This window comes from Mustelus asterias, unplaced genomic scaffold (assembly GCF_964213995.1).
Source record: "Mustelus asterias unplaced genomic scaffold, sMusAst1.hap1.1 HAP1_SCAFFOLD_1334, whole genome shotgun sequence".
Lineage (NCBI taxonomy): Eukaryota > Metazoa > Chordata > Chondrichthyes > Carcharhiniformes > Triakidae > Mustelus > Mustelus asterias.
The window spans coordinates 65,109-80,325 of NW_027591279.1; the positions used below are offsets into that span (position 1 = coordinate 65,109).

General features: G+C 43.2%; 1 protein-coding gene across 1 annotated transcript in view; it reads right to left on the minus strand.

Annotated features, from left to right (window-relative positions):
* LOC144488154 (integrin alpha-1-like) overlaps positions 1–15,217 on the minus strand; it is a 66,321-nt gene that overhangs the window by 34,908 nt on the left and 16,196 nt on the right. Inside the window, exons 5-10 of the mRNA XM_078206175.1 lie at positions 12,562–12,765; positions 7,283–7,413; positions 6,661–6,830; positions 5,596–5,732; positions 3,970–4,080; positions 126–211 (exon numbers count right to left, since the gene is read on the minus strand). Of these exons, the coding sequence (XP_078062301.1) occupies positions 126–211; positions 3,970–4,080; positions 5,596–5,732; positions 6,661–6,830; positions 7,283–7,413; positions 12,562–12,765 (839 nt within the window). The remainder of the gene's footprint in view (positions 1–125; positions 212–3,969; positions 4,081–5,595; positions 5,733–6,660; positions 6,831–7,282; positions 7,414–12,561; positions 12,766–15,217) is intronic.

Here is a 15,217-nt window from a genome sequence, read left to right on the forward strand (position 1 = left end):
TGGAAATTGGGTGGAGGAGATCGGGACATGGGAGTGAGAGAGCCGGTGATGGGGGGTTGCGGGGTTGGCCAGCGATCAAGCCAATAGACATTGATGTAATTACTTTATATTTTAACCCTTATTACCTGGCACCCTTCATGTCCACCTGGGCAAAAAGCGTCAGGTCATTGATGCACTCCTCATCTTCTCCACAATCCTTTGTGAAAAATACCTGATGGAGCATGTTTAGAGAGTGTTAGAGAATATAGTAAAGGAATAAGCCACACTGATTAGAAATGTATTTAGTGAGGAAAATGCCCTTGTTATGAGTGTGAGAAGTTGTTTGGACTTGGTACAGCAAAGCAGTACTTTAAATATAAATGTAAACATGCCAGATGTGGAACCAGTTACTGACAATACAATGTCTCATGGACTTCATCACTAACTAGAAACATTAAGCCTGTAGCAAAGTAGACCAATAACGACCAGGCAAGTACATACCAGAAAAGGAAATCAGTACAGCTCTCTCATTTCAAGAAGGCAGCTCACTACCACCTTCTGAAGGGCAATTAGGGGTGGGTAATAAATGCTGCCCTAGCCAGCGATGCCCCGCCATTCAGCCCATTGTGCCTGTGCTGTCTCCCTTAAGAAGCAATTCACATGTTGTCTCTCCCTCATCCTCTCCCTGTATCCATACACTTTCCTCCTTTTCAGATATTTAAAAAATTTAGAAAATGTACTCATATTTATGATAGAGGAGAATGCCACTCTGCCCACTGTGCCTGTGCCAAGCGAAGAACGAGCTACCCAGTCTAATCCCATTTTTGAGCACTTGGTCTGCAGCCCTGGAGGTTGGACATGCCTTTCCAAACACCTTTTAATTGGATTGAGGGTTTCTGCCTTCACTAGCCTTTCACACAATGAGTTTCAGATACATAAGAACATAAGAAATAGGAGCAGGAGTAGGCCATCTGGCCCTTCGAGCCTGCCCCGCCATTCAACAAGATCATGGCTGATCTGAAGCGAATCAGTTCCACTTACCCACCTGCTCCCCATATCCCCTAATTCCCTTATCGATCAGAAAACTATCTACATACCACCCTCTGGGAGAAATCGTTTTTCCTCATCTCTTTAATCCTTCTACCAATCACTTAAAATCTATGCCCCCTAGTCACTGACTTCTCTGCTAAGGGAAATAGGTCTTTCCCATCCACTCTATCCAAGACCCTCATAATCTTGTGCACCTCTATCTAAATCTCCCCTCAGCCTCCTCTATTCCAAGGAGAACAACCCCAGCCTAACCAATCTTTCCTCAGAGCTGTAATTTTTCAGTCCTGGCAACACCTTCATAAATTTTACCCTACCCTCTCTGGTGCAATTACATCTTTTTTGTAATGAAATGACCAATACTCGAGTTGCGGCCTAACTAGAGATTTATCCAGCTCCAGCATAGCCTCCCTGCTCTTATATTCTATGCCTCAGCTAATAAATGAAAGGACTCCTTTTGCCTTTATACCCACCTTATCGGCCTGTCTTGCTATCTTCAGGGATCTATGGATATACATTCCAAGGTCCCTCACTTCCTCTACAGCTTTCAGTATCCTCCCAACTATTGTGTAATCCTTTGCCTTGTTTGACCTCCCCAGATGCATCACATCACACTTTTCTGGGTTGAATTCCATTTTCCACCTCCCACTTGACCAGTCGATTGATATCTTCCTGGTAGTCTACAACTTCCCTCCTCACTATCAACCATGTGGTCAACATTTTTGTCATCCGCAATTTTGTTGATCATGCACTACATACACATTTAAGTTAAATTCATTAATTATACCACAAGAAGTGGAGGCCTAGCATTGAGCCCTGTAGATCCTCCCTGGAAACTGCCTTCCATCAACCATTATCCTTTGTTTCTTGTCACATTTTATCTCTAGCTTGCTGCATTCCCCAGATACCACGGGCTTTCATTTTATTAACTAGCCTGCCAGGACTGACTTTTCTCAAAAACCTTCCTAAAATCCATGTAGATTATATCAACTACACTACCCTCATCAATCCTCCCTGTTAGCTCCTCAAAAATTAATTGAAGTTTGTCAGACACGATCGTCCCTTCACAAACCAATGCTGACTCTCCACTCCATGCCTTTCAAAGTGACAGTTTATCCTGCCTCTCAGAATTGATTCCAATAATTTGCCCACTCCTGAGTTTAGACTGACTGGCTTGACCGTGTTCCTAAAGCATAACAAACTGAACAAAAACAGGCCAACTCAAAATCACTTTCTCTTGAAAAAACCTGTAACAATGATAGATTACATTCCCCACCTTAATATTTACATTTAAAAAGCCATTGGCTGCCTTGAAACTAACTGGCTCAAAATCCCCAGGGTTACCATTGACCAGAAGGGGACTGGACTATCCATATACTGTGGATGCTGGAATCTGAAACAACAACAGAAAATTATGGAAAATCTCAGCAGGTCTGACAGCATCTGTGGAGAGAGAACAGAGCCAAGGTTTCGCGTCTGGATGACCCAAGTCATTTTCTGTTTTTGTTCGCCATATAAATACAATGGCTACAAGAGAAGGTTAAAGGCTGGGAATTCCGTGGTGAGTAACTCACCTCTTGACTCTGTCAAGCCTGACCACCATCTACAAGGCACAAGTCAAGAGTGTGATGGAATATTCTCCATTTGCTTGGATGTGTGCAGCTCCAACAACACTCAAAAATCCCTACACAATCTAGGCAAAATCAGTCCGCTTAATTGGCACCACATCCACCATCTTAAACATTCACTCATTCATAGTGGCAGCAGTGTGTATAATCTACAAAATGCACTACAGCACCAGTGTTCCTTCAACAGAACCTTCCAAACCCCTGACCTCTACCACTTAAAAGGACAAGGGCAGTAGATGCATGAAAACACTAAAATCTGCAAGTTCCCTTCCAAGTCATACACCATCCTGACATGGAACTATATCGCCTTTCCTTCACTATTGCTGGGTATCAATCCAGAACTCCTTCCCTAACAGCACTGTGGGTGTATCTACACCACATGGACTACAGCAGTTCAAGAAAGCAGCTCGCTACCACCTTAGGGCAATTAGGGGTGGGCAACATATGCTGGCCCAGCCGGAGACACCCACATCCCATGTACAAATAAATAAAATAGGTGATCCAGAAACAGGCCTGACTCAAGGAAAAGTAGAGGGGGCTGAATGATGCTTACCTGTGCAATGGAGCCAGCAGGACATTATACAAGAATCAATGTCCTAGTATTTCTTCCTTGCTTGCCTGGGTGCAGGACATGTAGAGTGCTTTGCGTGTGCACCTTGCTCCAGGTTGGAGTGCAGATGAATTTGGGGGGGGGGGGTTTCAACAACCGCTGCTCCTGTGCAAGGTCACCCTAAGAAGTCTCACAACAGCAGGTCACCCTGACAGAGCTGGGACAGGAAGTAGGATGAGGGTCAAGGCCTTAGGTCTGTCAGCTGGCCTCATGAGCACTGCAGCAAAAAGTCCACAATGTCACAGATCTGCTGGTTTCCCAAAAAGATGTCTTTTTGTTCTCTTCACCTTGTTGCTCAGCTTCCTTTACCCCTGCAACTGAAGTTGGGGGGGGGGGGGGGGGGGGGGGGGGGGGAGCGGAGGGTGGCTGTGCAAAGCTGAGTTAAAACCCATTGGAAGTGGATACCACATTGTCATCCTTTGTGGGGGGGGGGTAGTTTTGGTTGGAAGGCCAGAAATGATTCTTCTCACGTCATTTACATCCTGACACAATGAAGAAGCTGAGAAATCCTAGGGCAACATGAAGAAGGTGGTTCTATGACCCATTTTGTTTTGTTACGTTTCCTACAAATTGGTCATTTTCAGCACTACAGTTAGAATATTAGAGTTCACAATTTGTTAATAAAATACTTTTGATTAATACATTCTTGCAACTTTTCAAAAAAAACCACAAATGGATGAGATAAATTGTAGAATATTATATTACCAAAACTTTCTTTTCATTTGGTAAGCTGGCATCTAGAACGGGTCCTTCCTCTGGATTTGATCGTGCAAACTTCACCAGAATCTCCACAGGGTTTAAAAAATCTGGAGCATCCTGAAATGAAGACAGAGAGAAATAATAATCACATTAAAGTTTATTTATTAGTCACAAGTAGGCTTACATTAACACTGCAATGAAGTTACTGTGAAAATCCATTAGTCGCCACACTCCTGCGCCTGTTCGGGTACACTGAGGGAGAAGTTGGCATGGCCAAACCACCTAACCTGCACGTCTTTGGACTGTGGGAAGAAAGCAGAGCACCTGGAGGAAACCTACGCAGACATGGGGAGAACGTGCAAACTCCATACAGTGACCCAAGCTGGGAATCGAACTGGGTCCCTGGTGCTGTGAGGCAGCAGTGCTAACCACTGAGCCACCATGCCACCCCACAGAGAATGGGTAGCTGCATATTGAGATCAGTAACAGATAAAGGGGAGTCACAATGTAATGATAAACCAGCAGCAGTCATGTACATTGGTCTGCCACAAATAGGGGTGGTGGTGGCAAAGTGGTATTATCACTGGACTAGGAATCCAGAGACCTGGGTTTGAATCCCACCACGGCAGATGGTGAAATTTGAATTCAATAAAACACTGAAATTAAAATCTAATGATGACCATGAAACCATTGTCAATTGTTGTAAAACCCATCTGGTTCACTAATGTCCTTGAGGGAAGGAAATCTGTCGTCCTTACCCGGTCTGGCCTATATGTGACTCCAGACCCACAGCAATGTGGTTGACTCTTAAATGCCCTCAGAGATGGGCAATAAATGCTGGCTCAGCTAGTGACGCCCACATCCCATGAATGATTTTTTTAAAATAAGAAAGAGTTAAACAGAATGGTTGTGTACAAAAAGAATAATCAGAAACATAGTAACAAAACAGACATAAATTAATGTCTGATGAAGGATGATTCTGATGAAAGGTCAGTGATCTGAAACATTGGGGACAAATTGTAACCCCCAGGGTTTGGGTAGAGTGCGATGTAAAAGTTTTAGAAATTTTCAGACCCTACCCTGACACAGCTCCAAGGCATCCACCTCTGGGTTTAATGGAGCCAGAGGACAGATGACCTACCTGCTCCCAGGACATAGGTTGTCCATTGTCCACTGACATGTCATTACAAAGCTGCACGCCCTTAAATGGAGCTTTAATTGGACTAATTGGCTGCCTGTGGGAATGAGTCAGAGAGCCAACCTAATACTGCTCCACCTTATTATTCTGGATCCTCATCTCCAACTCGGTCATCATGCGACCAGGAAAGTCCATCCCGTTAACTCTGTTTCTCTTTCCAAAGATATTATTAGATCTGTCAAGTATTTTCATCTTTTTCAGTGATGAGGGACAAGACAGTTATCAGAATTTTGCCCTTGACTGCCTGGAAACATTAAGACCAATGACAATAGCTCAACTCAACCTCACTTGAAACCTATTAATTCATTATAGCAAGGGCCATTGAACTTGAATCTAAGATCTTGTTGGTGATACTGGCTCAGTATTGAGCTCAGGGCCAGTTACTTGTCAGGTAAGTTTGCCAGATCTGTAAAAGCAAAGTATGATTTACTTGCCAACATGTAGAAGACGTGTCCAATGCAGCTATGCAAGTTTACGGTGATATTTCCTTGGATATTTCTCTCATGTGTTTCATTAAAGAGCCCCCTGGAGACACGACGTGCAGAGTCTATTGTTACGCTGTATTCAAGAACTGGAATGGAAAATAATATTAAATGTATTTACGATCAGATACTGAAATTGGGTTCATAGTTGATGCAAAGTCTCTGTCGACTTCTCATTACCAATTGTGTTTATGCTTGTCAATTTAATTTGAGAGGTTATCGTGCCACAAAAACTGAGGGGGATTTCTTCTGATTGGAGCACCCTATATCCCCAGTGAAATGTCCTCCTGTCCCTCATTAATGAACTCTCCCACTCATCGGATCCTGCCTGCCTGGCAGCGGTGAGACCAACCCAATTCACTCCATTCCGGACCTTGCTCCACCTTGCTACTGCTACCTGGTTGCAGTTGCAGCAGTGGCTGTCATTTTTTGTTTGTTCATTCATGGGAAGTGGGTGTCATTGGCTGGGCCAGCATTTATTGCCCATCTGTAATCCATATGAGAAGGTGGTGGTGAGCTGCCTTCTTGTAACTCTGCGGTCCCTGAGGTGTAGTTGCACCCACGGTGCAGTTAGGGAGAGAGTTCCAGGATTGGACTCAAAATCCACCCAGGCAGGGTTAACCCTGGCTTTCGCCATGGCCACTGCCGCTGCAATTTTAATTCAGCCCAATCAGTGTCTTTTAATCCCTGGTTTGCTATCCGTGAGAATACTTCAGCATGATTGGCTGCTAGCCTGTTTGATGGCATCACTGTTGCTGGCACATTGACTTCACACCAGAGTCAAATAGGTGCCAGGGAAAGGGAATTTGATAATTTAGAGATTACTGGATTTTTGCGGGAAACGTTCTTTGAGATCAACAGCAAGTGCTGCCATTTCACTGCTCTCTGAATTCCTGGCCAATATTGCACACAATGTTTTGTACATGTCGATGTCCAGAGGCACTTCATTTCTCCAAAGTGAAATACTTAGTTTTCTTGGTTCCACGCAAAACAATGCTACAATCTCTGTTAACATACCAAATGGTTCCGTATGTTTTTCAGCAGACTTCAGGCTGACACTGAAACAAATCTCAGCTGCAATGCACACTGTTGGCTTCTCATCAATTATACAGTTCTTATTCTGGATATTGATCTTGCTGGGCTGAAATTTCAGTTTGCTAATCGTCACTTGAGCAATGTCGCGGGACCTGGGAAAAGATTTTAAACAGTCATAAAAATCATGCACTATTTTCAAACATTCATGGCAGTCACTTTATGCACAAAATTGCAACACATTCTGAGATTACTAATCAAACTCACAGTCGATTAAAGAAAGAGCTGCCATCAACATTTTAGATTTGTGCCTTTGAGCCAATGCTTTCTGGATGTCCGAAATGTAATCTGCAGTTTATAGCTTATTTTACTGACAAGTTATCTCAGAAAGTCATTTTGTAACATTGGCTAAAGCTCTTTGTGCTGCTTATACTGCAGAGTTTATTATGGGGAGAATTGATGCAGGAAGATTCCATGGCAGAAATATTTTTTGTAATAATGGGATTCCATGAATTTGCAAGTCACACAGAAGGAAAGCTCTGAGAATAAGGTGTTCGCAGGGTAAAATGGAAATAGGAAATAATTGCAATGTAAAACTGATACAAACCAGAAGAGGGCAGCACCACCTAGCGCTCCAACTGTGATGTCTATCAGACCATCATCATTCAAATCCATTTGCCCATCGATCGATTGGCCAAAATAGCTTAAATCAACATTTGGTGCAGATGCAGAAATGCGCTATTAAGAAAGACACTTGATTAGTTAACTTTATATCTACAACTTACATTTAAAAAAGCTACCATTTCTGGTATCCCTGTAACATTAAAAGGTGATGATGTGGAGATGCCGGCGTTGGACTGGGGTAAACACAGTAAGAAGTCTCACAACACCAGGTTAAAGTCCAACAGGTTTATTTGGTAGCAAACACCACTAGCTTTCAGAGCGCTGCTCCTTCATCAGGTGAGTGGAAGATGTTCACAAACAGCAAACAGGGCATATAAAGACACAAACTCAATTTACAGAATAATGATTGGAATGCGAGTCTTTACAGCTAATCAAGTCTTAAAGGTACAGACAATGTGAGTGGAGAGAGCATTAAGCACAGGTTAAAGAGATGTGCATTGTCTCCAGACAGGACAGTTAGTGAGATTTTGCAAGTCCAGGCAAGTCGTGGGGGTTACAGATAGTGTCACATTTACCTGTGCTTAATGCTCTCTCCACTCAGGTGGGATGGGAAAGTTCCTCCCTAAGAATTGTTATAGAGAATGATGGGTGTCAGGCAAAGCAGTACCTTCAGCCTTGGAGGAAAAGCTGGGAGAAATTGGAGGAAGGAAATGAGAGAGATGGGAAAAGAATGTTGATTGATCAATTTAATAACTAAGAAAAAATTTCATTAATTTCACAGCTTTCACTAATCTATTTCAAAAGGAAACGTTATTTGTTAGAACTTTAGTAAATATTTTCCTTTAAGATAGAATAATGTTGGCTTCTGAATACTAATGTTCAGTGATGATAATCAGATATTACATTCAACAACAACTTGCATTTATATGGCACATTTAACACAATAAAACCTCCCAAGGTGCTTTACAGGGGCATTGTAACACAAAATGTGACATCAAGCAATTTAATATGAAGATACATGACCAAAGGTTTGTCCAAAGGATAACTTTCAGAGGAAAACGAGGTAAAAAGAGGTAGAGAAGTTTATGGAAGGAATTTCACAATGGAGGAGGGAGGCAGCCAAAGGAATTCACTCCTTAAAGTGAAGCAATTAAATCTGAGGATGTTTAGGATGCTGGAATTAGGAAAGTGCAAAATCTTCGAAGGTATTGGAGCTGGAGGGGATTACAGAATTGGTAGGTTCAAGGCCATGGAGAAATTTGGAAACAAGGATGTTTAAAATGACTGGGAGCCAGAGTGGGCCTGTGTGCACAGGGACGATGCATGAGTGGGATTTGTTGCAAGTCAGGATACAGGCTGCGGAATTTTGGATGACCTCAACTTCATGGAGGATGGAGTGGGAGACAGTGACCAGGAGTAGACGACAAACAAAGTCACAGATGAAGAATTCAGCAGCAGATGGGGAATAAATAAGCAATACATTATGTTGCTCCAAACAAGATTAGTTAGATAAGGTCACATGATCACAAGTTGGCTACAGTTTCTGGAAATTCTCATCAGCAGTTACAGGACAAAAACTCAACTCTCATCCTTGTGGAATCTCATATCCCTCATTGTGCGAACTCATTGCAATCAATTAAACAGATGATCAGTCTCCTCAGCCTGATCCGCTACCTTCAGAGGCTTTAACAGCAACCATCTATTTCCTAAGATGAACAATGGATTTTGACCAGAGGCATAGAAACTGCTTGTTAGCCTGCAACTGGCTTATCAAAGGACATCATCACATAACCTAAGCTTCTGGCTTTTTGAAATGTTTAATGTTTTATTTCTAGACTGGCAACTCAGTGTGCTGTTCAATCACAGCCTGCATCAAGTCGAAACCTCCTCAAAATCTGTTTCCCTGGAAGATTCCTGCCATCACCCGCTGAACAGGTCAAGTCTCTATACACGAACCTCATCCTGCTGCGTCAGGAATTCTGGCCCTCCTCCTTTACAGTAAGAAGTTTAACAACACCAGGTTAAAGTCCAACAGGCTTATTTTGTAGCAAAAGCCACAAGCTTTCGGAGGCTCCGAAAGCTTGTGGCTTTTGCTACCAAGTAAACCTGTTGGACTTTAACCTGGTGTTGTTAAACTTAGAAACATAGAAACATACAAAAACTACAGCGCAAAACAGGCCCTTCGGCCCCACAAGTTGTGCCGAACATATCCCTACTTTTTAGGCCTCCCTATAACCCTCCATCCTATTAAGTCCCATGTACTCATCCAGGAGTCTCTTAAAAGACCCTATTGAGTTTGCCTCCACCACCACTGACGGCAGCCGATTCCACTCGCCCACCACCCTCTGTGTGAAAAACTTCCCCCTAACATCTCCCCTGTACCTACCCCCCAGCACCTTAAACCTGTGTCCTCTTGTAGCAGCCACTTCCATCCTGGGAAAAAGCCTCTGAGAGTCCACCCGATCTATGCCTCTCAACATCTTATATACCTCTATTAGGTCCCCTCTTACAGTCCCTTCTTACTGTGTTTACCCCAGTCCAACGCCGGCATCTCCACATCCTCCTCCTTTATCCAGCTGAACCCACCTGAACTGTAAATCCTCTGTGAAAGAAAACCATGGCTCCAGACGCTGGCAATCATGTGAACTAATATCCATATCTGTGGTTCTTTTTAATTTAAGTTATTCATAGTTGTAAAAACATGTCTCACCTATCTTTTTTATCTATTAATGTCACAAGTAGGCTTACATTAAAACTGCAATGAAGTTACTGTGAAAATCCCCGAGTCACCACACTCCGGCGTCTATTCAAGTGCACTGAGGGAGAATTAACCATGGCCAATGCACCTAACTAGCACGTCTTTCAGACTGGGGGAGGAAACCGGAGCACCGGGAGGAAACCCCGAGCACCGGGAGGAAACCCATGCAGACAGAGGGAGAATGTGCAGACTGCACACAGTCACCCAAGGCTAAAATCGAACCCGGGTCCCTGGCACTGTGAGGCAGCAGTGCTAACCACTGCGCCACCGTGCCGCCCCATCTAATTGTGTGCTTTGTATGTATGTATGAAGTTGCGACCATCACTCGGGTCTGAGCGTGTGAATAAACTAAACTTCTAATTTAATCCTAATGAGAGATTACTGCGAGTCACTTTAAAAATCGACCCCACCAAAAATGGGTTTGGGGAAACACTCCACAGCCTATTTCAAAAATTAAAACATGGGATACAGGGGACTGTGGTGAGTTAAATCCAAAATTGACCTCGGCAACAGGAAACAAAGGGTATTGGTTGATGGATGGTTTTGTGAATGGAAAGTGGTTCCCAGTGGTGTTCCACTGAGCTGGACTCATTGATCAGCACCCAAAATGCTGTAACCTGCAAGGCTACAGTCTGGGTGCTGGAAGGTTAGATTAGAATGGGCAACTAGCTTTATATTTTTTATTTTTTGGCTGGCAAGGACGCGATGGGTTGAATGGCCTTTTTCTGTGCTATAACCTTTTTATAGTTCTATGATTCTAAATGAATGTATCATTTTCAGAAGGAATTAGATTTAATGTGCTGATCAACTTGGGGATCCTGTTTATTTAGCAGGACGAGAGGCTGGCACTACAACAATTACTCAGTTCTGTGCTGCAGACTTTCAATTTTTATATTTTACCTCTGGTGTCCAAAACAAACATTTCTGTGAGGGCTCAGGAAGTAGGTCTTATTCAATTAGAATTATATTTTATCATCAACTACCTCAAAAAAAACACATCTACTTCCCAAATGTGATTTTGTTACTCAAGCTGGAGTTTTTTAAGAAAGCATCTTAAGTACTTGCAGAGTATTTTACAAACACTATTTGAGGTACACTTTGGACCTCATTGTACCCACCTTACACAATGAGATCCAATTTCAGGGACTGATGTTCTGTGGCCCAAGAACATCTGAAACTTAAAATTGGGTTGAAACATTTTAAGGTGCCTCTGTGGCCCCTTACTTAAGCAAACAAGGATCATAGAATCCCTACAATGCAGAAGGAGGCTATTCGGCCCATCAAGTCTGCACTGACTATGACAGAGTATCTTACAGGTCTTCTCCCCTGTCCTATCCTCATAGCCCCACGCATTTACAGTGACTAATCCCTCTAACCTACACATCTTTGGACTGTGGGAGGAAACCGGAGCACCCGGAGGAAACCCATACAGACACAGGGACAACATGCAGACTCCACACAGACAGTGACCCAGGTCCCTGGCGCTGTGAGGCAGCAGTACTAACCACTGCGCCACCATACCACCCATTGGAGTCTAACACCATCTCTGGTCACCTATGAAATTAGGCAATGATGAGGACTACAGATGTAAGGTCAGCCTGCTCAGAATTCTTCAGCAAGTCAATATCAATTTTTCCAAACATTTTTCACTGGAGCTCAGAGAAGCTCAGAGTCAGCATTATCTCTAGCCACTGCTGCGACCCCCACCTCCATAAGACCATAAGATCATAGGAGCAGAATTAGGTCACAACAGATCTGGTAGCCTCCCCGCCTCAGGACTTAAATGTGGTCAGCTTGCCTCACTTGGAAGTGGGCCAAAGATTTGTTCTCTTCAAAATACCCAAGCTATCTCTTGAGGTACAACTGGCACCAACAGCTCGCACAAGTCACGCAATGAGGCCATAGCCCAATTGTAGGCTGGCCTCAAGCCCTTGGTTAGGTTACACATTGGGTGAACTGAGCTCTCTAAAAATGATTTGCCACTTAATTGGGAGAAGTGAAGGCATTCCCACGGCCAAACTGCAGAAGTTACGCAAACAGTTGTTTTTGAAAAGTAGTTGAATTGAAATTGGCCCATTTTATAAATATGTTAAAGAGGGGAAAGGATTAATGGGAAGCTAAGGAGCAACTTTTTTTACACAGAAGGTGGTACGTATGTGGAATGAGCTGCTGGAGGAAGTGGTTGAGGCAGGGACATTGACAACATTTAAAGGGCATTTGGACAGATACATGGAGAGGAAAGGTTTAGAGGGAAATGGGCCAAATGTAAGCAAATGGGGTTAGCTTTGGTGGGCACTTTGGTCGGCATGAACCAGTGAGGGCCGAAGGGCCTGTCTCCGTGCTGTAGATTCTATGCTTCTATGCACTCCCTCTTTTGTCTAGCTCCTGAATGTTAGTTGGTATTTGCCGTGATGTGGTGTTTTTGTAATACAAATTAAAATATTGTTTCATGTATATAATCCAGAGAATAAATCATATATTTTCCAACTTTATCAACATCAAACCTGTGAATATTTTTCATTGATGGTTGTGCCAGATCCATGGAAGAGATAGACCGCTCCCCGGTGGTTGTCCTCTAAAGGTGCTCCAATCACAACATCATTATAGTTATCCAGGTTGAGATCTGAAACTGCAGTTATGGCTGTTCCAAAGCGGGAACCACATGGTTGCTTCATGAACTGAGTGCATTTCCGGTCTTTATCTGTAACCTATTAAAAGGATAATAGATTATATAGCAAATGTTGATCGATATCAATAGCATCCGAGACCTGCGTTCGATTTCAGCCTCAGGTCACTGTCTGTGTGGAGTTTGCACATTCTCACTGTGTCTGCGTGGTATCCTCTGGGTGCTCTGGTTTCCTCCCACAGGCCAAAGATGTGCAGGTTAGGTGGATTGGCCATACTAAATTGCCACTTAGTGTCCCAGGGTGCGGAGGTTAGATGGATTAGCCATGGGAAATGCATGGGGTTATGAGGATAGGGCGGGGGAGAGGGCCTAGGTAAGATACTGTCAGACAGTCAGTGCAGACTCAATGGGCCGAATGCCCTCCTTCTGCACTGTAGGGATTCTATGCACAATAAATACTAAATCATTTTTTTTACCAGATTTCTTTGACCATTTTCATTTTTGATTGAAAATCCAAAAAATCCGGTAAAATCAAACCGGAATGATTATTGGCAGATATTTGGGATGAGAACCACCATTCAAATCCTTGCTTCTAGAAAGACTGTATTGGTCGATGTGTATTGGCTAACAGCTAAATGCCACTCACTAAATGCATCAGAAATACCTGATCACTACAGGTGAGGAAGTATCTGTCTGCCTGTGATTGCAGCTATATTTTGGTTTGTATGCTCACATTTTTGTTTGTCAATTTCAAACACCAACGAAAGGGAGAGCATGGTCCAATACCAGGCTGGGGTTGGGCCTAGATGCACAGACCACACAAATGTGCATTTCTATTACTCTCCACTGGGATTGTGGGAATTTTGTACATCCAATCTACATCCTCAGGAAATCAGTCTGGCCAGTTTGCACCATATTGTAATGAAAGCAAAATACTGCGGATGCTGGCTGAATCTGAAATAAAAACAGAAGATGCTGGATAAACTCAGGTCTTAGTTATCCTTTCTCGTAACTGATTATTCAGTTAACCACTGTCCCAATAGTCTTGTCATTTGTTTTCTTCTCAGAGAGCTTAAAATCTCCATCTTCCCTCTCTGACATACGCTGAACACCCTCTCCTAACTCCTGACTTTTCTGTATCTGTGTCACTGGATCATTGTTGCTAAGCAACAGTAAAGCTTTTCTACTTTGTGTTTTCTTCCATAATCATTGAACATTCAATCCCATTTAACCCCTCTCTTAAACTTCAGGTGTTGTGTGACCTCATTAAAAATGTATCTGTACCAACAAACCCTAAAGACCTGAAACCTTTCAGTCACAAGTCTATCCAGACTCCCGGGCACCAAAGTTTGCAAAAGAAAGATGTAAATTAAAGTGAAATCATTTTGACCTTTCGCAATACACAAACATATTTATAAATTCAACTTGAAATTATACATTGTTCACAATACAGTTTATGCTGCAGGACTCCATTGGAGTGCCCACAATGTCCTGTGCTTCCACCTCAGGAATCCCCTGCTGCTCTCCATTATTGGATAGCAAAGACAAAGGTGGTCTCTCCATTAACCGCCTCCCAGAAAACTCATCCAGTTGACGCATCTCTGACCTACCTGGGATCAGTGCCCAGCAGATAGGGTCAGAGTAGGGGAAAATGGTAAAGGGGCAGCACAGTGGCACAGTGGTTAGCACTTGCTGCTTCAAAATGCCAGGGACCCGGGTTCAATTCCGACTTCGGGTCACTGATTGAGTGGAGTTTGCACTTTCTCCCCCATGTCTGCGTGGGTTTCCTCCGGTTGCTCCGGTTTCCTCCCACAGTCCAAAGATGTGCAGGTTAGGTTGATTGGCCATGCTAAATTGACTCTAGTGTCAGGGGGATTAGCCATGCTAAATTGACCCTAGTGTCAGGGGGATTAGCAGGGTAAATGAGGGTTACAGGAATAGGGTCTGGGTGGGATTGTGGTCAGTGCAGACTCAGTGGGCTGAATGGCCTCATCCTGTACCATGGGGATTGTCTGATTCTATAAATGACCCCAATGCCTAAGTATTTTTAAAGTGAAATTTCCACCCTTAGCTTTTTGTTGTTTAAAAATGTTTCATTGTAAATATGCAGCCTGGAGACCTTACACAAGCGGTTGTAAATGCTGAGTTTACTCTGCCTTTGGTAAGAAAAAAAACAAAAAGAAACCACTTACAAATTTCAGTCAGGCAGACTGTCACTGCCAGAATGGTAGAAAAGGAGACATACAGAGGAGACAGAGAATTGGCACCAGGAAAAATTGGAGGGGCGAACCACGTGACAATTGTCTCTGGTCCACGTGACTAGTGCAGTTAGTTGCTTTTATATTGAGTTATTCTGGGGGTGAACTAACTGTTCAAGTAGGTGAGTTCCAACTGAAATCTGACAGCCAGGATTTGTTCAGTGTTGTCCATTGTGTCTATTTAACCTTGACTAACTTGGGAAAGAGGCCCAGCATGGGGGTTTTGCCTCAAGTGAAATAGCTGTCTATTGAGAAGGGATTTCCAAAGGAATCTTT